Source organism: Pantherophis guttatus, chromosome 16 (genome assembly GCF_059756535.1).
Source record: "Pantherophis guttatus breed Tessera chromosome 16, ASM5975653v1, whole genome shotgun sequence".
NCBI classification, from domain to species: domain Eukaryota; kingdom Metazoa; phylum Chordata; class Lepidosauria; order Squamata; family Colubridae; genus Pantherophis; species Pantherophis guttatus.
In genome coordinates, this window is record NC_142078.1 from 15,314,941 (window position 1) to 15,336,795 (window position 21,855).

Below are 21,855 nucleotides of genomic sequence, written 5' to 3' on the forward strand. Positions count from 1 at the left end.
AACCCAGTCCTGTTTCCCCAGGACAACAGATCCTCCCTCGGATTAAAGCCCTCTTAATAACCAGCAGTGCTACGTAACTGGGTTCCTCCGAGATATCTCCTCGGGGTTTAGCCTTGGTTTCTTTCTTCTGAGGATCTTCTCCTTTGGACCATGGAAGGTCGAAGGCCTGGTCCTGCCGTCCTTTGAGACGAGGAGTGACCTCTGGGGTGGTGAGGTGAAGAGTGACCTCTGTGGATGGAAGCTGGGTTGCCGTCGGGACATCTGACCGGAGGTCTGACTTCATCGTGGTCTGTTCGAGGCAAGGGATGATGGAACATGTTCTCACCATCATGGGCTTAGGAACATGCATGCACAACAGAGGGTTCACCCGTGTCTTAGTTTGGGGGTTGATGCAGAAATCCTTCCGTCTCTGGATGCCGGTTCCACAGGAGACGGAGCACTGGAAGGAGAGAGCCAGAGATTACAGACAGTCCTCGATTTACGACCGGTGGCTTAACGGTCGTAAGGCGAGGACTACCTCTATGCTGTTTTCTTGGCCCTAGTACAGAAGTGGTCTACTAATGCTCTTTTTTTTTCTTTTCAATTTCTCAGCTGGGAAACGTCCAAATTGCTCCCAGCGAAATATTAACCAGTTTAGCTGATTAGCTTTCAATATACTATGCAGATTAGATTAGACTAGACTTAAAATTCTTTTTTTCTTCCTTTTAAAAAGTTTTTAATTCAATATAAAAAGTTCCGTTCTCATACAAACGGTGTATTGTCTGAGCACAATTAATTTCGAGAAATAGCCATCACAATAATAATAATATTCATAACATTCATATTAATCACTTAATAATATTTGCTTATCCATTTTAATAAACCTTCCACATATCATTCATCATTCTCTTACGCTTCCCCATTTCTAACTTCTGCTTCTACTAGTTAGCCATTGATAAAACAAATCCTGTGTTAAAAAGTACTCAGTATCTTCCTTCTCCTCGATTTTAAGTGTTAATCTATCCATTTCTGCGCATGCTAATATTTTTTTTAAAATTATGTTTTCCTCTGGGGGGGACTTCAAATTCATTTAATAACCTTTAATTCAGTATACTGTAGGAACCAACCGAATGCTGGCTAAACAAAACTGTCACATTAAGCCGGAGTATTGCTTCTATGTTTGTCTGTATGCTGTTATCCTCAACCTATGACTGTTCGCTTAGCAACTGTTTAGAATCATGACGGACCCCGTCGTGCTTGGGGGGTGGGGGTGGCTGTCGTCGTGGCGATACAATGGAAGATTTCGGTGCTCTGGGTCAGTGGGAGGAGCCTCCCGCCGATTTTACTATCGGTTCTTGCAAACCGGTCTGAACCGGGGGGCAACCCAACACTGGTCCCTCCCCGTCCCCTATGCTCACATGACACACACACACACATACCCCTCATATGGGGGCTTGCAACTGGCGTGCATTTACAAAGCCGTGTGAATTCAATTGACGGAAAGTGGCGTTTATTTCCGGTTTCCACCCAAAATATGCCCCCATGAAAACGGGCTCAGTTTACGACGGCCGTGTTTGCGTAACGACCCACTGCAAAAAAAAAAAGTCGTAAAATCGTGCACACGATGACCCACGTTACGTTCGTTAAGCCGAGGATTTATCGGCTTCCCGAGGACTCCTGAATGATGTCATCGCAGGGCCAATAGGGTTACCTCCGTCCATTGGGTGAACCCCCATTCGTAAGGGCAGACGCGGAGAATGCAGGGGACGACCGAGAGAGGCTTTTCCGCTTCCGGGCACCGGCCCTCGGCCACCTCCACCTCTCGTCCTCCAGCAAGCCTCACGCAAGACACGGATTGGGTGGCAACTCCAAGTCCACACGAAGAGGAGCAGGGCCCACGCTCCGTCACTTTCCAGCTGGTTTTTTTAATAGGGAGAGATTGCAAGTCAGTTACAATTGCCGATCGGTTGCAATTGTTTATCTATCATTACCTGTCTAATGCTTCCTTCCTTCCATTCTCTCTCTTTCTTTCCCTTCCTCCTGACTTCCTTTGCTCCTTTCCTTCTTTTCATCTCATCCTGGATCTCACCCATTTTTTTTTTTAAATTATTACCATCTGGCAGACGGTACAGGATAATAAAAACAAGGACAAATAGGTTGAAAAACAGCTTCCATCCCAGGGCAGTAACTATATTGAATTCTACTGTGTATATATAGTGTAATATTAATGCAATATCAGGGTTTTTTCAATTCAATTGTATAGAATGTGAAGGAGGTGTGTTTGTGTTTTATTTTTACAGGTTTTAAAAAATGTCTAATGGACACTGAAGATGGCATTTAATTGCGTTGTACGAGATGCAATGACGATAAGGTAAGGTAAGATAAAGGTAAAGGTTCCCCTCGCACATACGTGCTAGTCGTTCCCGACTCTAGGGGGCGGTGCTCATCTCCGTTTCAAAGCCGAAGAGCCGGCACTGTCCGAAGACGTTTCCGTGGTCCTGTGGCCAGCATGACTCAACGCCAAAGGCGCACGGAACGCTGTTCCCTTCCCACCAAAGGTGGTCCCTATTTTTCTACTTGCATTTTTTTACGTGCTTTCAAACTGCTAGGTTGGCAGAAGCTGGGACAAAGAACGGGAGCTCACCCCATTTACGCGGCGCTCGGGATTCGAACCGCTGAACTGCCAACCTTTCGATCGACAAGCTCAGCGTCTTAGCCACTGAGCCACTGCATAAACTAAACTAAACTAAACTAAACTAAACTAAACTAAACTAAACTAAACTAAACCTAGAGGAAAATTGCTTGCTAGTTTCCCAATTTACAAGGAGAAAGCTAAAAACCTGGGTGGACAAGATTCCAGATGGCACACTTCCTGTTCTTCGGGCCGCAACGAGTCCTCGCAGGCTGCATCTGGCAGGACCTCTTCCTCTTCCTCCTCCTCCCCGGTCCCTCGCGCACAGTACAAAACCTTGCGCATCACGCCTTCCCCGCACGTCACGCTACACGCACCTTGCTTGTAAAACCACCTGAGTGGGAAGGAGAGAGAGACAGAACCCAGGTGAGAAAAGCAGGCCTGTGCCACCACTTTTCCTGTCCCTGTTTAGGCACCCTCTTCCAGGACTGAAGGTCCAGTCCAGGAACTTTAAAAAGCGCCGGTTGTCAAAATTATTATTATTATTTCACTTTTAACAGCCGTGGCATTCGCTTTTAACAATCGCCACAAGAAAGGTGAGAAAATCCGTTTTGGCCGTGGGGTTGATTACAACTGTCAGGACTTATAACCATAATAGGCGGGTTCCATTATACGGTCGTAACTCGAGGACTACCTGTATAAGTGGGGAAGGTTCTGCCGACCCCCCCTTACCTTGGTGGACATGGCTCAGGGTTGCAAATTTCTAGACGGCTCGCTGGTCTCTGGGTCTGGTTACAGCGTCTCTCCTCGGTTTCTTCTTTAGTGTCAAAAACCAGGCAAACGTAACTCAGCAACATCCGTCCTGTGGAAAGGAGCAGTCGGGGAAAATGTTATTAGCGGTATCCATTTTTTTCTGCTTTCCTTTTAGCTCGTCCTCAGCGGGATTATTTCTTCAAATGCTGTCGTATAGCCAGTGAACGTGACTTTATCTTAGCTGGGGAATTCTGGGAGTTGAAGGCCACCCATCTTAAAGTTGCCAAGATTGAGATCTATGGCCTTAGTCCTTCCTTCCTTCCTTCCTTCCTTCCTTCCTTCCGTCCGTCCGTCCGTCCGTCCGTCCGTCATCTGGGGAAGGCCCAGATGAGGGCTTTGCATTGGAGGCAGAGATGGGGCCAGGGCCATCTGCGAGTGATGCACGGACTCCGGAGCCCCCAGAGTCGGACAGCAGAGAGGCAGAGGAACAGGAGGAGCCTGTTCCTAGTGCACGCATACACAGAGCTGCCAGAAGGCAAGAGCAGCTAAAGCAAAAGGGACGACTCGGGAGTAAGGCCAGGAGATGATTGGCCCCTCCCATAAGGCTTAAAAGAGAAAACAAAGGCACTTGGGGCCTTTTGCAGGAAAGCAACGTTGCTAACTCTGTTTCCAGTCGGCATCTCGTTTGTTTCTGAACTTTGTGGGGCTTTGCCAAGTAAGGCCTTTGGCAGGGTGTCAAAGAAGATCAAGATTGGTGATTATCCCGAAGGACTTCTTCCAAAGGACTTGTTTTGCAACTAATTGGGATTCAGCTGGGAATGAACATAATTCTCAGCTATTACAATAAAGTAGGTTTGTTTGGGACTAATTGTATATTGTAATGACTCATTAAGCCTAGGTCACAACAGATATATCAATGTGTAAAAGATCTCTTAGCCCAAAAAAGAAATGATGTGCAAACAGCAGAGCTGGACCAGATACAGAAACCGGATCCACAGGTCAAGGAATCCAGGGGAAAAAAAATCTTCACCTCCTCCACAGGAAACTGAACAGTTCCCAGCCAAAGGACTCCAGACGTATACAGATTGATTTCCAATCCGGTCTCGCTGTTCTGGAGCACCAGACCTCAATTCCTGTTTCAGGAGACACCAAAACCATCAGAAGGATACGGGTGGAAAGAATCGTGCTGACAATCTTAACGGGGGCTTATTTTGGGGGGGTAGGATGTCAAACTTCGATGCTATCTCAAAATAAATGAATTTCCAAACTGCCAATCTTTAAGGAAATCTTTTCTTTAATTGAGCACAGCCAGCGGATCATGACTCGATGAGGACAGCACTGACCTTTTGCCCCCCAATCCCTCCCTTTCCGATCCCCAAATCTCTGCTTCTCATTGGCTATCTTCCAAGTCATTCTTCAGACTTCTTGTCTCGTCATTTCCCAGGAATGTCTCCCCCCCTCTTCATTTCCACGACAACCCGACTTCAAAGGGATTTAGCAGGCAAAAGTTCAGAGCTTATCTCTCTCTCTCTATGCCAGCGTTGAAGCGCTGACATAGACTTATATTACGAGCATCCTGAAAAATCATGCTAGGGCTTATTTTCAGGGAAACAGGGTAGTTCTGTTAAGTCTGTAAAGTCAGTGACCCTGTAGGAACTAACCGTTGTCGTCACCTGGCGGCTAAACAAGGGCCATAGCGGTCACTAAACGAATGGTTGTACGGCGAGGACTACACCAAGGCCAGAGATACGTACCGCGTTCCAACCCAACGGGCAGACATCCACGGTGCATGGCACGAAGGCCGGGGGTTTCTGGTCTGCTGGGCACAGCTTCTCATCAACGGTGGATTCCAGCCCACCGTCAACCGCCTGGACGCAGGTCACGTTCCACGTGGCCGCTCCCAAGCCACAAACCGCAGAACATCTGGCCAGCTGTGATTTCTTCCAACTGGATGGGGAAGAAAGAAGAGTCCAGGATTGGCTGCCCTTTCCCTATCTTAAGAGATCTTCAGGAAAAAAAAAAAAAGACTCTGCATCCATCGATAGCCTTCGGAAGTTGTGGGAGCTTCATCACTGGAGGCTTTCGAGAGGAGATTGGACTGCCATTGGTCAGAAATGGACTGCTTAGGCAGGGGGTTGGACTAGATGACCTTCAAGGTCCCTTCCAACTCTCTTTTTAATCTGTTAAAAATAGCGGAGGTCTGGATTTCGATGGGAAAGAGCCAGCTTTACGTCCCTGTTGGGCCTAACATGCCTAACTGTGAGGCAGTCCTGTTCTCTTACAGCTATTCCTTACTTATATTTAACCACGGTATCATTTGGTCCTTGGCCACATCGCTTGAGGAGATGGTACTCATCTCGTTCCCAATGTCACGAGTGAGACAGGTTTAAATCATCCTTCCTCTGGATTGATGCTAAGGTCATATTTTGATTCTGACATTGTGCAAAGGCATACAGGTAACCTTAGAAGGTGAGCGCTGAAGATGTTACTTAGTGGAGGCATCCGTAAGAAAATGACCAAGCTCAGAGCCACTGTATATAAACAGAGAGCAAGCCACACTCACTAGCACTGAAGATCAGTGGTGGGTTTCAAATTTTTTTTACTACCAGTTCTGTGGGCGTGGCTTGGTGGGCGTGGCTTGGTGGGCATGGCAGGAGAAGGATACTGCAAAATCCCCATTTCCTCCCGATCAGCTGGGACTCGGGAGGCAGAGAATAGATGGGGGCGGGGCCAGTCAGAATTTTTACTACCGCTTCTCCGAACTACTCAAAATTTCCGCTACCAGTTCGCCAGAACTGGTCAGAACGTGCTGAAACCTACCTCTGCTGATGATGTTACCTGGTTGGGTCAGAAAACATCCTCAAGAAAATACCCAAGTTCAGAGAGAGTCCCTTACAGAGCACCTAGGACCCCACAGAAAATGGATAAATTTGGAAACCAGCTCACCAGCTTGAGAGGACAACAGATTGGATGGACACTGGTCCGATTGACCTGGCTTGACCTTTCAGAATGAAAATGGAGCAAAGAATCTTTTACTCACTACGGTTGGCAGAGTTTCACAGTGCACGTTTCTTTCCTAGAAGGAGGTTTGGGCATCCTGAGGCAATAGTGATCATCCATCTTCTCACTTCTTGTCTGGTCAAAGCAGGAGTAACGGACTTGTAGGGTGCCTGCAGAGTAAAATTTAGCGGAGTCCTCTTAGTAAAGACGATAGTGTTTCCACGGAAGGAATTCAAAGACGACCGAAAAGGAATCACTCTGGCTGAAAAAAAGATATATAGGTACCCTGTTTTCCCGAAAATAAGACCCTGTCTTATATTTTTATTCAACCCTGAAATAAGCGCTTGGCCTTATTTTCGGGGAGGTCTTATTATTTTGGGGCACGTGGAGCAAGACGGGGCTCCTCTTGCCGTCTTACCTGATTTCCAGCTCTGTCTCCCTAACCCTAACCAGAGGAAATGGCAGGGACCAGCTGTGCATGCGTTTAAATATTTTCGGGGAGGGCTTATTTTCGGGGAGGTCTTATTATTTTGGGGCGCATGGAGCAAGACGGGACTCCTCTTGCTGTCTTACATGATTTCCAGCTCTGTGTTTAAGTATTTTCAGGGAGGGCTTATTTTCAGGGGGGGGCGTGTTTATTTTAGCACATGCGCTCAAAAGCCCGATTGGGCTTATTATCAGGGGATGTCTTATTTTCAGGGAAACAGGGTAGTCCTTGGCTCACGACCAAAACTGAGCCCAGACTTTCCGTTGGGGGTAAGCAAGACAGTTGGTTCAGTGAGTTTTGCCTCCCAATTAGTACAAGCAGCTGATTGTCGGTTGGATCGGCCTCCCGAAGATCAGCTGTTTCAGGCTGCAGGGATAGCCATAGCCTATTGCCGCCTCCACACGTCCCATTTTCCAGGGGGGCGGGGCTACATTCAGTGTATAAGACGCACCCAAATTTTCACTCTCTTTTATGGGGTGAAAAAGTGCGTTTTATATGCCGAAAAATACGGTAATAACAGAGAGTGAGAAACCGCTTCCTTAAAGACCAAAAGTGGTTGACCTTGTGTGTTCTCCGAGATGTTTCCTTGCTCCCCCAAATACCCGGTGCTAAAGATAAAGAGGTATAAAAGGAAATAACAGGACAATTGAGCAACTGACCGGTCCCACAGGTGACTGAGCAGTGGCTGAACTGGGCCTTCCACATGTAGTTCTCTTTTTCACTCGGTCTAAAGTAGGTGAAGGCGATATCGGGGCTGGTGGCGCTCCCATATTCTTTTCCGTATTTCCTGTAAACCTGGATGGAAAAGGAACAGTGCTCAACTTACAACCGTTCGTTTAATGACCGAGGATCTCTTTCCACACTTATGACCCTTAGAGCATTTTCCCCCATTGTCACACGATCAAAATCCAGATGTTTTGGGACTCATATTTATGGCGATTCGCGGAATGTCCCGGGCTCACGAGATCTCCTTTTGCGGCTTTCTGACAACGGGGAAGCCAGATTCGCGTAATAACCGCACGGCTCACTTAACCACTGTAGCGATTCACTTAACGGTGGCAAGAAAGGTCATAAAATGGGGCAAAACTCACTTAACAACTGTTTCGCTTAGCAACGGAGACGTTAGGCTCAACTGTGGCCATAAGTCAAGAACTACCTGCAATTCCATCAACTGCTACATTATCCCACACATGTATCCCGTTTGCCACGGTAGTTTAATTTTTATTTATTAAGTTTCTTTGCCTTCCATTTAGAGTCCCTGCTCCTTAAAGGTAAAGGTTCCCCTCGCTCATATGTGCTAGTCGTTCCCAACTCTAGGGGGCGGTGCTCATCTCCGTTTCAAAGCCGAAGAGCCAGCGCTGTCCGAAGACGTCTCCGTGGTCATGTGGCTGGCATGACTCAACGCCAAATGCGCACGGAACGCTGTTACCATCCCACCAAAGGTGGTCCCTATTTTTCTACTTGCATTTTTTACCTGCTTTCGAACTGCTAGGTTGGCAGAAGCTGGGACAAGTCACGGGAGCTCACCCCGTTACGCGGCACCAGGGATTCGAACCGCCAAACTGCCGACCTTTCGATCGACAAGCTCAGCGTCTTAGCCACTGAGCCACCTGCTCCTTAGCTGCTGCGATTTCACTACCTTACCTGTATCTCTATCTCTTCCTGGATTCGTCCAGCCAGATGAATCTCCTCCAAATTGGGCAGATTATCTTCTGTAAGGAAGACCTTGTACTCCAACCGGTTGTCTTCCAAGATCGAAGGATAGGTGACGTTTAAAGAAATGAGTCCTTTCCCAGCTACTGTGTATTGTCCTCGCACTTTCACCGCTAGGATTAACGCAATAACAAGAGTTTGCAAAGAACCTTGGAGGTCTTCTAACTTTATCTTTCTTTATCTTTCTTTGATTTGTATACCGCCTACTCCCGAAGGACTCAGGGCGGTGAACAGCCAAACATTAAAATACATAAATACAAAATTTAAAAACAAGATAAAATCGAATTAAACAATTTGGCTCAGTCCAACCCCCTGCTCCTCCTCCTCGCACTGAAGTTGTTACTTAGTTGGGCAATGAAATGTCAGAGAGCACCAAGGATCCCACAGAGATGCTTTATTACAGATATTTGGGGAAGAACTCCTGCGGCAGGAGATCAGATTTGATACCAATTTGAATCTTAAGTCTTATCTTCCCATCCTTTAAACCTTGAATATACTCTTCCCTTACTCAAGAGACATTTGTCCCGTGGCTGGCCTGGGAATTCTGGGAGTTGAGGTCTGCAGATCTTAAAAGTTGCCAAGGTTGGACGCCCCTGCTCTAAAGGCTACAAGGGATCTTCTCCCATGGGACAATCCATAGCAATGTTCTCCTTGGCCATCGCCCTTATCCCGCCAAAACAATTTCTGGGCTTCATTGACTTACCCAAGTGGGTGAAGAGGGGTTTCCGGTTGACCACGTGGACTGAGCTGGTGTTAGGAGACAACATCAGGAAGGTGGTGTACTCTGAAAGAGAACGCAAGCCACGGGGAGATAGAAGATGCTTGTGAAGACCTCAACCAGGACAGTGGAAAGCTTGAGCCACTTGGAGGGAGGGGAAGTGACAGTGAATGGAGGCTCTACATCTCCTGTCCAGCCCTTGAGGTTCCTCAAAGCATCCAGTTGGCCACAGAAGTTGAGTGAGAGACCTTCCTAATTCAACCCAGCAGGATTTGTTCTCGTGTACAAGTTAACAACCATTCGAAATTTACGATGGCACTGGAAAAAAAAGCAATTTGCGGCAGATACTCATATCTACAGCCGTTGCAGCATTTCCGTGGCCACGTGAACAAAATTGGGGAGCTTAGCTTACCGGCAATGTATTTGTGAGAATTGCAGAATTCCGTAAAGTTACGTGACTTTCCCAGCTGGCTGCTGACAAGCAAATTCCACGAGGGAAACCAGATTGGTTTCATGGCCATGTGAGTCACTTAACGACTGGCCGGTTCACTTAACAACCATCCCAAAATGGTTGTATAATCGGGTGTGACTTAATTAACAACCACTTTGCTTAGCAACCCAAGTTCCGGTCCCAATTATGGTCATAACAAGGATTATCTGTAGTTAGGACTGGACAAAAAAGGCAATCAACAGGATAGAATGGAATTATACCTCTGGCTTTTCCCTCAGTGAAAGAGCCCTTCACGTTTACGCATGATGTGCCATCTCCCCCGCATATTTGACATGCATCCATTTTCTTTCCAGAGTCCATCCGTCCATCACACCCAAACACCTGAAGAAAAGGGGGAGAGGGAATGAGCTGAAATTGCTTGCTGGGAACCATGGATCTAGAAGCCAGCCTGGCCTATTGAGTCCTCCCCAGGTACGAAATCTCCCAGAATTCTTTGGGCCATGCAGGCTGGGAATTCTGGGAGATTCAATGGTAGAGGATTAAACTTTTTCAACCTCAACTTCAATTAGAGTTTTGGGAAGACTGGTACGTAGCATGGAAATTATGTGTCAAAGAAAATGTCCACTCAAATGCCCCCACTCCAAAATATACAAGATACGGAAAAATTACTACTCCAAAGCCACTCTAATTCCATTGTTTGATCATCTGGGAAGGAATAAAAAGAATCAGAATTGATAAGGAGACGTTAACTGTGAGTGGACGTTTAAGGAAGGAAAGAAGCAAGAAGAGGATTTGGAAGTCCTTCATCCTCACCCTGCAGCTGCCCATCACACACAGAGCAAGGGTATCCTTGTCCGCCAGACCACTTTTCTTGCATCTTGTCCCATCAGTGAATTGGTCCCCACGGCTCACCATGAAGTTCTTCCCAGCTGCCTGGCACATATATTGGCACAGAGCATCTCCTGGAGGTAGAAGACAATGAGGAGTTCAAATAATGGAGGAGGAGGAGGAAGGAAGAGGAAGAGGAGAAGAAAAGGAGGAGGAGGGGGAAGAGGGAGAAGATGAAGGAGAAGAAGTGGGGGATGAAGGAGGGGGAGGAGGAGGGGGAGGAGAAGAAGAGAGGAAGAGGAGGGGAAGGGGAAGGAAGAAGAAGAAGAGGAGGAGGCGAGGAGTAGAAGAAGGGGGAAGGAAGGAAGGAGGGAGAGGAGCAGAAGAAGAAGAGAGGAGGAGGAGGGGAAGGAAGAAGAAGAAGAGAAGGAGGAGGCGAGGAAGGAGGAAGGAAGGAAGAGGAGGAGGAAGGGAAGAAGAAGGAGAAGAAGAAAAGGAGAAGGAAGAAGAAGAAGAAGAAGAAGAAGAAGAAGAAGAAGAAGAAGAAGAAGAAGAAGAAGAAGAAGAAGAAGAAGAAGAAGAATTTGCTGCTACACCAGACCCAAGGCTTCTCCAATGCAATGTTCTGACCCGATCTGGTGGCAACCCAGACTCATGTCCTTCATGAATTCATCCAATCCCCTTTCACAACCATCCATCTAATTTAGTAACCATCCCTCTGTCTCTCTCTCTCTTATGGTCACGAATCTCCGTCTCTTTCCAGTCAAGGCGTCCTCCTTGCTCTTCGAAAGAGGGAGAAAAACCTTCCCTACCTTTGTTACCCTTCTCCAGGCTAGGTGTGCTTTTGAACCCCGAGGGAAAAAAGGTTGCCACCCGAAGCGATTACCTTTGGCATAGCCAGCTGCTGAAATCCACCTGTAGAAGGAAGGCAGCTGCCGATGAAGGTAGAGCGGCTTCACATTGGTGGCTGAGCACTGCTCGTTCATGAAGTCCATCTGGGTCTTCAGGCAGGTCTACAGGAGAAGAGAAGTCAGAAGCTCAGGATCACGTTCTCACCGGAAGAGACTTGGCTTTTTGGAGGGGTTAGTCATCCCCGAGAACTTCTCACAGGTGGCTTCCCAACGCGCTCTACCTCCAGACCAGGGGTGCAGTTCAGCAGGTTCTGACAGGTTCTGGAGAACTGGTAGCGGAAATTTTGAGTAGTTCGGAGAACCGGCAAATGCTACCTCTGGCTGGCCCCAGGAGTGGGTAGGGAATGGGGATGTTGCAGTATCCTTCCCCTGGAGTGGGATGTGAATGGAGATTTCACAGTATCCTTCCCCTGGAGTGGGGAGGGAATGGGGATTTTGCAGTATCCTTCCCCTGGAGTGGGATGGGAATGGAGATTTTGCAATATCCTTCCCCCAGGAGTGCTCCTTCAAACTAAGGTTGCAAACGCATTCTTACACTCAAGGGAAATCCTGCACCCCCAACCGGTTCCTTCATTAGCGGCCAGGACTCCTTTCAAAGAGAACTTTCAGATCTGAAGTCCACCTACCTGCACATGACACATCTCGGCTTGCAAGGCTTCTCCCTGGCATGATTGCCCACCAAAAGCAGGTCTGAAGAGAAAAGAAAACTTTTCAAGCCAGACGTTTACTTGTTTCCTAGTACAATGGCTTATTAGTAACCTGGACTATCATTGAGTGTTGTACTTTATGATTCTTGATGAATGCATCTTTTCTTTTTATGTACACTGAGAGCTTATGCACCAAAGACAAATTCCTTGTGTGTCCAATCACACTTGCCCAATACAGAATTCTAATCTAATCTAACCCTTGATCCCATGCCATTTAAGCCCTGGACGAGTGGCATGTGTCAAATTGAGAAGATCCAGGTCTTATTTACCGGGGGTTATTGCATTGTCGTTGTCTTGACCTGATCCCTCCTCCGCAGCTCCTGGAACAGGAAGTGAAGGAAGTCCAGCTGGACCATTGTCCGTGCACCATGCTAACCGGAGACAGATCTTCTAGGGAGCTGCACCGTCCTTTGGAACACCACTGGAGGAAGAGGCATCAGAGTAGTCAGGGCTGGGATTCAGCCGGTTCGGGCGAATTGGATGCTAATTTTACATCTGGTTCGCCGAATTGGTAGTTGCAAGGACCTGGCCCTGCCCACCACTCCCCTCACACCCAGCCCCTCCCAGGAGTCTCCACACGGCCTGTTTTTTCTGTGAGGTAAATGCAGGGCCCGCGTGGAGGCTCTGGGAGGGTGAAAAATGGGCCTCCTGGAAGTCCAAAAACGGACCCATTTCCGGAGGCTCAAGGGAAGCGTCCAGAGCTTGGGGAGGGTGAAAAACGGACCTACTGGAAGTACCAGAAGCCTGAAAACGGGCCTGTTTCCGGCTTCTGGAATCCGGGGGAGGCTGTTTTTGCCCTCCTGGAGGCTCAAGGAAAGCCTCCGGAGCCTGGGGAGGGCAAAAATGCCCCCACCCCACTGTGGTGCAGGAGGCTGAGTAGGCCATGCCCCCATGGCCACACCCACCCAGCAACCGGGCAGAGAACTGGTTGCTAAAATTTTTCAATCCCACCCCTGAGACCAGTTATCACCCTAGAAGCGGTTCAGGATAGAACCACAGTTTACAACGAAACAGACATTTACATTTCAAATGGCTTGATGCCTTTATAGGAGCATCTGGCAGGAGATAGTCAGATCTCCCGGGTCCAAAGCTGGGTGTGAGTCTGAGAAGCACGCGATGACCCTCCCACCACCAAGAAAATCTGATTTTACCTTGTGGATCCCACATTCGGTTCCATCCAGAAGCGGGACATGGAGCCGAGAGCAGATGGATTGATCGGCCGAATTGATGTGGCAAGAGAGAACACGGCACATGTCCTGGGAAAAGGGGATGAGGGGGGGTGTCAAGGAAAGGGAAAAAGATATTCGTGACTCATAAAAATCTATTTCTCTGGCCTCTTTTATCCCACAAAAATGTAATAATGCTAAAACAAACAGAGAGACAAGGGTACAGTATATATACTCCCCTGGATGAAGAGAGGAAAGATTTTAAAAAAAAAATTTGCCCAGGAACAAAGATAAAGAATCAGGGAGAGAACAAAAAAAAAAAAAAAAGAAGTTGACTCTGGAGAGACAGAAGATGAGGTTGTATTCTTCAGTTTATCCCTTCTGGCATTCTTTCTTTCCACCCTTTCTTTTTTCTCCCTATTTTTTTTTTCTTTGAAACTTCATCTGGCTTTCTAATCCTCATCAGCAGTTGGATGTGCTCTAAAGAATTTGGTGTCCAGCTGAAGATGCTCAAAGCTAAGATGGAAAAAATTCACTGGGCCATCACACTGTCTCGACCCAATGTAGATGACAGAATTGTTATTGGGAGGATTAAACAGTCGTTTTGCAGAGTGAGATGAGAGAGGAAGGAAGGAAGGAAGGAAGGAAGGAAGGAAGGAAGGAAGGAAGGAGAACTGAAAGATGCTGATATCGGAAGGAAGGAAGGAAAATTGAAATGCTGAAATCAGGGAAGGGAAGAGAGGGAGGGAGGGAGGAAGGAAGGAAGGAAGGAAGGAAGGAAGGAGAACTGAAAGATGCTGAAATCAGGGAAGGGAAGAGAGGGAGGAAGGAAGGAAGGAAGGAAGGAAGGAAGGAGAACTGAAAGATGCTGAAATCAAGGAAGGAAGGAAAATTGAAAGATGCTGAAATCAGGGAAGGGAAGAGAGGGAGGAAGGAAGGAAGAAAGGAGAACTGAAAGATGCTGAAATCAAGGAAGGAAGGAAAATTGAAAGATGCTGAAATCAGGGAAGGGAAGAGAGGGAGGAAGGAAGGAAGGAAGGCAGGAAGGAAAGAGAACTGAAAGATGCTGAAATCAGGGAAGAGAAGGGAAGGAAGGCTGTTTGAATGAATCCTTTCAACCTTCTAAAGCCTCTTCTGTCTTCAGAGTGATGAAAGTCCACCTAACCCAGAAACGACAGTTTTACCTACCACATCATAGCTGAAAGTGCAGGCCGAAGCCCCCGAACCGAAGGCAATTTTGCACTGTTCCTCTGCTCCAAAATACAGGCCAGGCTTCGCCTCCGGCAGGCTGCTCTTTAACACAGGCAGGTCGTCTGTGCAGCTTGCTTGGCCTGTACTGGTAATAAACCAGAAGAAACCAAGGTTGCTGGGTTAGTTGGGAAGAATACAACAGACCAAATCAAGAATGCAGGCGGAGTTCTTTGGTGCTTCCTGAGCTGGGCTGTTTTCCTGCAAACGTTTTCTGACCCAACTACGTAACATCATCAGTGCTAGAAGGGAGTGGCGTTTCCAGAGAGGAGGAGGAGGATGAAGAGTAGCAGTAGGAGATTATGGAGTCCTTGGTGGTCTCTGAACTTGGCTGTTTTCTTGCAGATGTTTCATGACCCAACTAAGTAATATCATCAATGTTGCCGAATGCGCCTTGCTCCCTTTTTATGTCTAGTAGCTCTGAGCACACATTCTTGGCAAAAGATAATTGAAGGAAAGATCTGGAATCTTTCTCTTGAATCTCTGCGTTAGATGAGGATCCGAGGAAGAGAGAGAGAAAGCACAACCTTGGTCCTTTTACCTGACAAATGCCTGGAGCTGCTCTCTGCTACAGGCCGACCACGTCAGATCCACGCTGTTGTGTCCCCCTTCGGAGCCCATAACGTGTCGGTCTCCCACGCAGCTGTTCCCTTCCCCATCGTGGTCAATCCCAAAGCTGTCATCAAAAACAGAATGAAAAAAAAAAAAAAGAAGAAATCAGAGGAGCGGTAGAGATCGAGATTTTTCTACGGTTATCCAAAATCCCAGAACTGCCCTCGTTCTGGTCCTTCTTGCCCACAGACCTGTGAGCAATCTCATGCGCAATGGTGATGCCCAAACCGAAGCCCGTGTCTTCGGTGATGACGCAGCTCCAAGACTTTGAACAGGCTCCTCCCTTCGAGGTGACCCCACGCACCTGCTTATTTCCATCCGGGAGTTCTAGATCAAACCTAGGCCGGCAAAGAAAGAAAGAAAGAAAAAATTGAGGGGAAGAAAAGAAATCTAAGCTAGGCTCAGATTTCCCGCCAATTGGGCGGCTTATACCTAGGTTCAGATTGCAGTTTTCCAGCGTTGCGGAAGTTACTCAAAAGGAAAGCGATTTTGTCCCCATATCTTTGGCAAATCTCTGGGCGTGGCTTGGTTGGCCTGGCAGGGGAAGGATACTGCAAAATCTCCATTCCCTCCCCACTCCCAGGGGAAGGATATTGCAAAATCCCCATTCCCACCAGCCAGAGTGGTATTTGCCAGTTCTCCGAACTACACAAAATGTCCGCTACCAGTTCTTCAGGACCTGCTAGATTTCACTCCTGGAACGGGGGAAGGACCACTGGAACTTAGAATCCGGGTCATAAATCCCCTCCTAACTGACCAGTTGAAGTTCTGACGGATCGACCTAGAAGGTACTTACGATCTGGATTCTAAGTGACCAGTTGTTAAATCTGAAGACTACTTACGCTTCCTAATATTTCACGCAAAGCATTATGGCTCTGGAGAATGGAATTTTTTCTCCCGAGTGATGAGCTTGTTGCCTCGCTAAACCATTCCTCAAAATTAACGGTAATTACTTGGTTACGTAAAGAACGAGGTCCGCGTGATAAGGATCCAGGTCACTCTCTGGGTTGATCTCCAGGCTCCATCGGCAAACACTCAGGATCGAGTTTGTGATGTTGGTGGAGATCTGGATGCCTTCCTGGGAAGAGGAGACACGTTGACCTCCCATTAGACCCAGATTCAAGGGGACACAATTAAGGCTGAGACTCGACAGGTTCCTATGATAGCAATGAAGTCTTCAAGGATGGAATTCCCACAACTTTAGGTGGTCAACTTTAAACTTCAGAACCACAAATTTGGATTGTCCAGACAGGTAGGTCTATTAGAAATGAGAAAGGCCTGAGCTTTTTCTCTCTGGACAGTCCAAATACTTTACGTAGCCTCGACAGTTAATATTTTATCTCTATCTGAAGAGGTTTCCACATCTGAATGCATATTTCATTTCATTTTTTTTATTAGATTTCTATTTATTTATTAGATATGGTGGACTGTCTCAGGTCAAGTCCTGGGCTGGGTCACAAATATCACAATTTCAGTTTCATTTTTCTGGAGAATATGGAGGAGGGAAAAATCAATTTATCTCTCTCTCTTTTTACCTCAGGTTCTGTGAGGATAATCATTTTGATCAGATGAACCCTGAATTGAATACCCAGTGAGGGATCTCGAAGAAGCTCTGCTCCCTACGTAAGAGAAATATATATAAATACGTATATTCAGATGATTTGTAGGGAGAAATTCAGATTCTGAGATTAACACATTATTATTTGCAGAGAGAAAAAAACGCAACTAGGGAGGGAAGGGAAGAGAGAGACGGAGGGAGGGAGGGAAGGAAGGAAGGAAGGAAGGAAAAAGGGAGGGAGGAAGGAAAAAGGGAGGGAGGGAGGAAAAGGAGGGAGGAAAGGAGGAAGGAAAAGGAGGAAGGAAGGAAGAAAAAAGAGGGAGGGAGGGAGGAAAAAGAGGAAGGAAAGAAGGGAGGAAGGAAAAAGAGGAAGGAAGGAAGGACGGAAGGAAAAGGAGAGAGGAAAGAAGGAAGGAAAAAGAGGGAGGGAGGGAGGAAAAAGGGAGGGAGGGAGGAAGTAAAAAGAGGGAGGAAGGAATGAAGGAAGGAAGGAAAAAGAGGGAGGAAGGAATAGAGGGAGGGAGGGAGGAAGGAAGGAAGGAAGGAAGGAAGGAAGGAAGGAAGGAAGGAAGGAAGGAAGGAATTTTCCCCGTATGTAGCCCAAAAAGAACTCACAATGTTGAGGTTGGTGAGGATGTACCTCTCAGTGTCTTCTTTGTGGAACTGGTGAACATCTGGCCCTACCACCACTAAGAGCTCCAGATGTTTCACCTTCTCCTCAACCCCTCTGCGAATCCGAGAGGAAACCTTTCCATCTGCAACGGCCCAAAGAGAGACAAAAGAACCATGAAGCAAAGTTGGAAGACGTGGGAGTATGACAGATGCAGAACTTCAGTTTTTTTTAATTTGAGTTTCCAAGAACCACTGACCCACAAATGGACAGGTTTAAGAAGAAGGCTGTCCCTTCGCTTCTCGCTTCTCTCTAATTTCCAAGGGGAAAAAAAACCGAACAACTTACTGGTCTGTGCTGATGTTGAATCGTCCTGCAGACTGCTGAAGACGATGTGGGGCCTAGGCAGATGGAGTTCCATCAACTGGCGTTGATGTTGCTTTTTCACCGGTCTAATGTGAACCTTCTTGCCACGGACACTGATAAAACCTTGCTAAGGGAAATAAGATGTCAGAGTTTGTTGCAAAAATCAAATCCAGAAAGCACACACAGGCAGACGGATGCAGCAGGATTCGTTAACTTCTTTATATACATAATAACGCATGAAGATAAAATGTACAATGCCAATATAGATTCTTCTTCAACGTAGTAGCAGTTACAAGCAAAACACAAGGCAGGAGACAACAGTTAGTTTCATTTCAGCAGTAACCTGACTTGCAGTTGCATTGAACTGTTGTAATGTATTTTGAACCCTGAACACACTGGGAGGGTTTTAATGGAACTCGGCACCTTGGCAGCCTGAAAGATCTTGAGATGTTACTCACCAGCTGTCCTTCACAATATGTGACACGGCATTTTGCCCCCAGGGGTTTGAGTGGCTTCCCTCCAGCAAAGCAAGGATGCCTTAAACGCCGCAGCAAACTAGCGGAAGAGTTTAATCTTCGGGTGGTCACGAAATACGGAGGGGAAAGAGCTTGATCTTGAGAGAACTCAAAGGTGAAGTGATCTCCTGAAGCGTGGAAGGAACAACGCTGGCCTGGACAAGACGCCTGTCTGTCTGCGCAGGAGCAAGTCAGAGGCACGAGCTCAAATTCGGGCACTGGAAAAAAGGAGAATAGAGATGCGGATATGTTGGTCCTGAACAGAACCAAACTTCGATTGATTTTATATCTGGAGTGTTCTGCTCTACTCTCTATTTATTCTATTCTATTCCTTATTCTATTCTTTATTCCATTCTATTCTATTCCTTATTCTATTCTATTCTATTCTATTCTATTCTATTCTATTCCTTATTCTATTCCTTATTCTATTCTATTCCTTATTCTATTCTTTATTCTATTCTATTCTATTCTTTATTCTATTCTATTCTATTCTATTCTATTCTATTCTATTCTATTCTATTCCTTATTCTATTTTTTATTCTATTCTATTCCTTATTCTATTCCTTATTCTATTCTATTCCTTATTCTATTCTATTTCTATTTCTATTTCATCTCATCCCATCCTATTCTGCATTCTATTCTATATTGTAGTATTCTATTCAATTCTCTATTTTCTATTCTTTTCTATTCTATTTTCTATTCTAATTTCTATTCTATTCTGTTTTTTATTTTCTACTCCTTTCTATTCTGCTTTATTTTCTATTCTACTTCCTATTCTATTCTGCGTTCTACTCTATTCCAATACCAATTCCAGTCTAAATATGCAACACAACTGGGCTAGACCCATATATTTTGCCTCATTGCATCTCAAGCCTAATTAAAATCAGGGCAACCATCATTAAAATCTTTGCCAGACGTGGCGTCTTCTTACCTGCGAGGCTTGAATTTGTCCCGAAATAAAAGTAAATGTCAGGGGCTTCCAAGCTGTTCAGAAACGTCTACAAGGAGAAAGGGGGGAAAAGAAAGTCAAAACCTCACAGATCAAGATCAAAAACTCCCAGGCCACAGATCAAAAGATCACGGATCAAAGCAGTCAGACATCAAACCAGCAAGCAAGAGAGAGAGACAGAGCTGAAAAGAGATATAGTTGAAAGTTTGCAGAGGTTGGATCCAAGACTGGACGTGGAAAAATTAATGCGGGCTGCGAGGAAATGAAAGAAAACCCCCACTGGTGTCATTTGCAAGATTGCACGTTTTCCGATTGCCCAGCTGGACACTTCGCAGATCAATCCACACCAGCTCTTTCTCTCTCTCTCTCTCCTGCACCCCCAAATCCTTATTCAGTGAGAGGTCAAACTTACCTTGTGTGTTTCGGATGGCTCGCAAACCTTCAGTGTGAAAAACAACATCAAAAGGCTCTTAGCCATGATTCAAGAGCTGAAGCCACCCTACTGAGCAGCCGAGGGGGGAAAAAACGCGGATTTCTTTCGGCTTCTGCAAACAGGCAGCTGTGGGGCAGAGGGCCCCACATTTAAAGAAATGTGACAAGCAATCAGGGGACAATGTTTTTGCTAAAGGCGCCAGTGGGCAGAGGGCGAGCTTACGCAATATTTGCAGATCAGCAGCAACCAAATAATTGAGATGGAAATGAGGTTAAAAGGGAAGGGGTTTAAAAGCTATAGAACAGAAAGGAGGAGCAAAAAATCCGTGTGAGGCTGTTTCCCAGGTTTATTTTTCCAGTAACAGCCTAATATCTCTAGAAAGCACAAAGAAGGCTGAGTTAATATCATTTAACGGACCCTGTGACTTTAGGTAGCAATAGCTCAAAATTTACTTCTTTTTTTTTTTTTAACCAATCTTTCTTTACTCACTGTATAATTCTGGAAACTCCCCTACTATTGAAGCAAAGCCGGGAATATCCAATTCGTAAAAAGTGGAGCTGTTCATTCAAATATTCCCTGTCCTATCTCAAGGGAAATGTATGATATTGACGAACCTTAAGAAACTGAAAAATTGGATCAGTTAGTCTAATGTTTTTGGGGAAATTGTCTCGGTGGGAAAGCAGCCGCTTCCGTTTTAGCATATCTCTAAATTTAGTGGCATAAAGACAAGGAAAGTGTCAAAATCATAAGTCAACTTTAAAATCATTTTTTCATTGAGTTCAACGCCTGATCACTCATGACCAGAGTCATGGTGAGTTTTTTGGGACAAGGTGATGTTAACGAATGGTCATTGCCTGATTCCAAAATATTTGTTTAAACTCCTTCCCCAGCTAGCCAATACTCTGGGATTTTCTGGTTAATCTCCTGTCCAACTCCTAACTTTTAAAAAAACAACAACCAAGATTAGCTAGAAACTATTTTTTAGCTGAACCACCAACAGCTAGCCACTAGTAGTCCCAACATTGTGGGATGCTCTCGACTGGCTTGATGCTCTCTGGTGGTTTTCTTGCAGACGTTTCATTACCCAACTAAGTAACATCATCAGTGCAGCGCGATGAAACGTCTGCAAGAAAACCACCAAGCTCAGAGAGCACCGGACAGCTCAACCCTGAGCTATTCTCTTCTACAAGTAATTCCATCATCCTCTGCTTAAAATGTCGCCAAGCCAAGCTTTTCACTTTCTGCCCAAAATACCCTGGATTTGGCTGCAATCCTTTTCTTTCTAGAGCAAGGCTACTCAAGCTTGGCCCCTTTAAGATAGGAGGACTTCAAATCTTATTCCATATTTCTATCCTATCCTATCCTATTCCATATTTCTATCCTATCCTATCCTATCCTATCCTATCCTATCCTATCCTATCCTATCGTATATTTATTTTCTATCCTATCCTATCCTATTCCATATTTATTTTCTATCCTATCCTATTCCATATTTATTTTCTATCCTATCCTATTCCATATTTCTTTCCTATCCTATCCTATCCTATTCCAAATTTATTTTCTATCCTATCCTATCCTATCCCATATTTCTTTTCTATCCTATCCTATCCTATCCTATCCTATCCTATCCTATCCTATCCCATATTTCTATCCTATATCCTATCCTATTCTATTCCATATTTATTTTCTATTCTATCCTATCCTATTCTATATTTCTTTTCTATCCTATCCTATCCTATTCTATTCCATATTTCTTTCCTATCCTATCCTATCCTATTCCAAATTTATTTTCTATCCTATCCTATCCCATATTTCTTTTCTATCCTATCCTATCCTATCCTATCCCATATTTCTATCCTATCCTATCCTATCCTATCCTATTCTATTCTATTCCATTCCATATTTATTTTCTATCCTATCCTATCCTATTCCAAATTTATTTTCTATCCTATCCTATCCCATATTTCTTTTCTATCCTATCCTATCCTATTCCATATTTATTTTCTATCCTATCCTATCCCATATTTCTATCCTATCCTATCCTATCCTATCCTATCCTATCCTATCCCATTCCATATTTATTTTCTATCCTATCCTATCCTATCCTATCCTATCCTATCCTATCCTATCCCATTCCATATTTATTTCCTATCCTATCCTACCCTATCCTACTCTTCTGTTGAATGCTGCCTTGCCGGTAGGAACCAAAGTCCCCGGCC

The 21,855-nt window shown here is 45.6% G+C and overlaps 1 protein-coding gene across 3 annotated transcripts in view; it reads right to left on the reverse strand.

Moving 5' to 3' along the window:
• The window catches only part of ADAMTS13 (ADAM metallopeptidase with thrombospondin type 1 motif 13), a 26,888-nt gene extending 5,067 nt beyond the window's left edge, over positions 1 to 21,821 (reverse strand). The window contains exons 1-26 of one of the 3 annotated variants that reach the window (XM_087879965.1): positions 20,126 to 21,821; positions 19,186 to 19,252; positions 18,198 to 18,472; positions 17,722 to 17,866; positions 17,379 to 17,518; positions 16,741 to 16,824; positions 16,159 to 16,283; positions 15,397 to 15,543; positions 15,135 to 15,269; positions 14,534 to 14,681; positions 13,331 to 13,435; positions 12,449 to 12,600; positions 12,099 to 12,162; positions 11,448 to 11,574; positions 10,547 to 10,695; positions 9,994 to 10,114; positions 9,268 to 9,348; positions 8,496 to 8,677; positions 7,511 to 7,646; positions 6,405 to 6,534; positions 5,119 to 5,311; positions 4,395 to 4,497; positions 3,344 to 3,473; positions 2,820 to 3,005; positions 1,691 to 1,895; positions 79 to 439 (exon numbers count right to left, since the gene is read on the reverse strand). In XM_087879965.1, coding sequence (XP_087736091.1) covers positions 79 to 439; positions 1,691 to 1,895; positions 2,820 to 3,005; positions 3,344 to 3,473; positions 4,395 to 4,497; positions 5,119 to 5,311; positions 6,405 to 6,534; positions 7,511 to 7,646; positions 8,496 to 8,677; positions 9,268 to 9,348; positions 9,994 to 10,114; positions 10,547 to 10,695; positions 11,448 to 11,574; positions 12,099 to 12,162; positions 12,449 to 12,600; positions 13,331 to 13,435; positions 14,534 to 14,681; positions 15,135 to 15,269; positions 15,397 to 15,543; positions 16,159 to 16,283; positions 16,741 to 16,824; positions 17,379 to 17,518; positions 17,722 to 17,794 — 3,277 coding nt within the window. In that variant the 5' untranslated portion in view covers positions 17,795 to 17,866; positions 18,198 to 18,472; positions 19,186 to 19,252; positions 20,126 to 21,821. Of the gene's footprint in view, positions 1 to 78; positions 440 to 1,690; positions 1,896 to 2,819; positions 3,006 to 3,343; positions 3,474 to 4,394; positions 4,498 to 5,118; positions 5,312 to 6,404; positions 6,535 to 7,510; positions 7,647 to 8,495; positions 8,678 to 9,267; positions 9,349 to 9,993; positions 10,115 to 10,546; positions 10,696 to 11,447; positions 11,575 to 12,098; positions 12,163 to 12,448; positions 12,601 to 13,330; positions 13,436 to 14,533; positions 14,682 to 15,134; positions 15,270 to 15,396; positions 15,544 to 16,158; positions 16,284 to 16,740; positions 16,825 to 17,378; positions 17,519 to 17,721; positions 17,867 to 18,197; positions 18,473 to 19,185; positions 19,253 to 19,615; positions 19,926 to 20,125 lie in introns of those variants that run through there. The other 2 variants (XM_087879964.1, XM_087879966.1) reach the window with 2 other exon arrangements.
• Between the last annotated feature and the right edge of the window lie 34 nt (positions 21,822 to 21,855).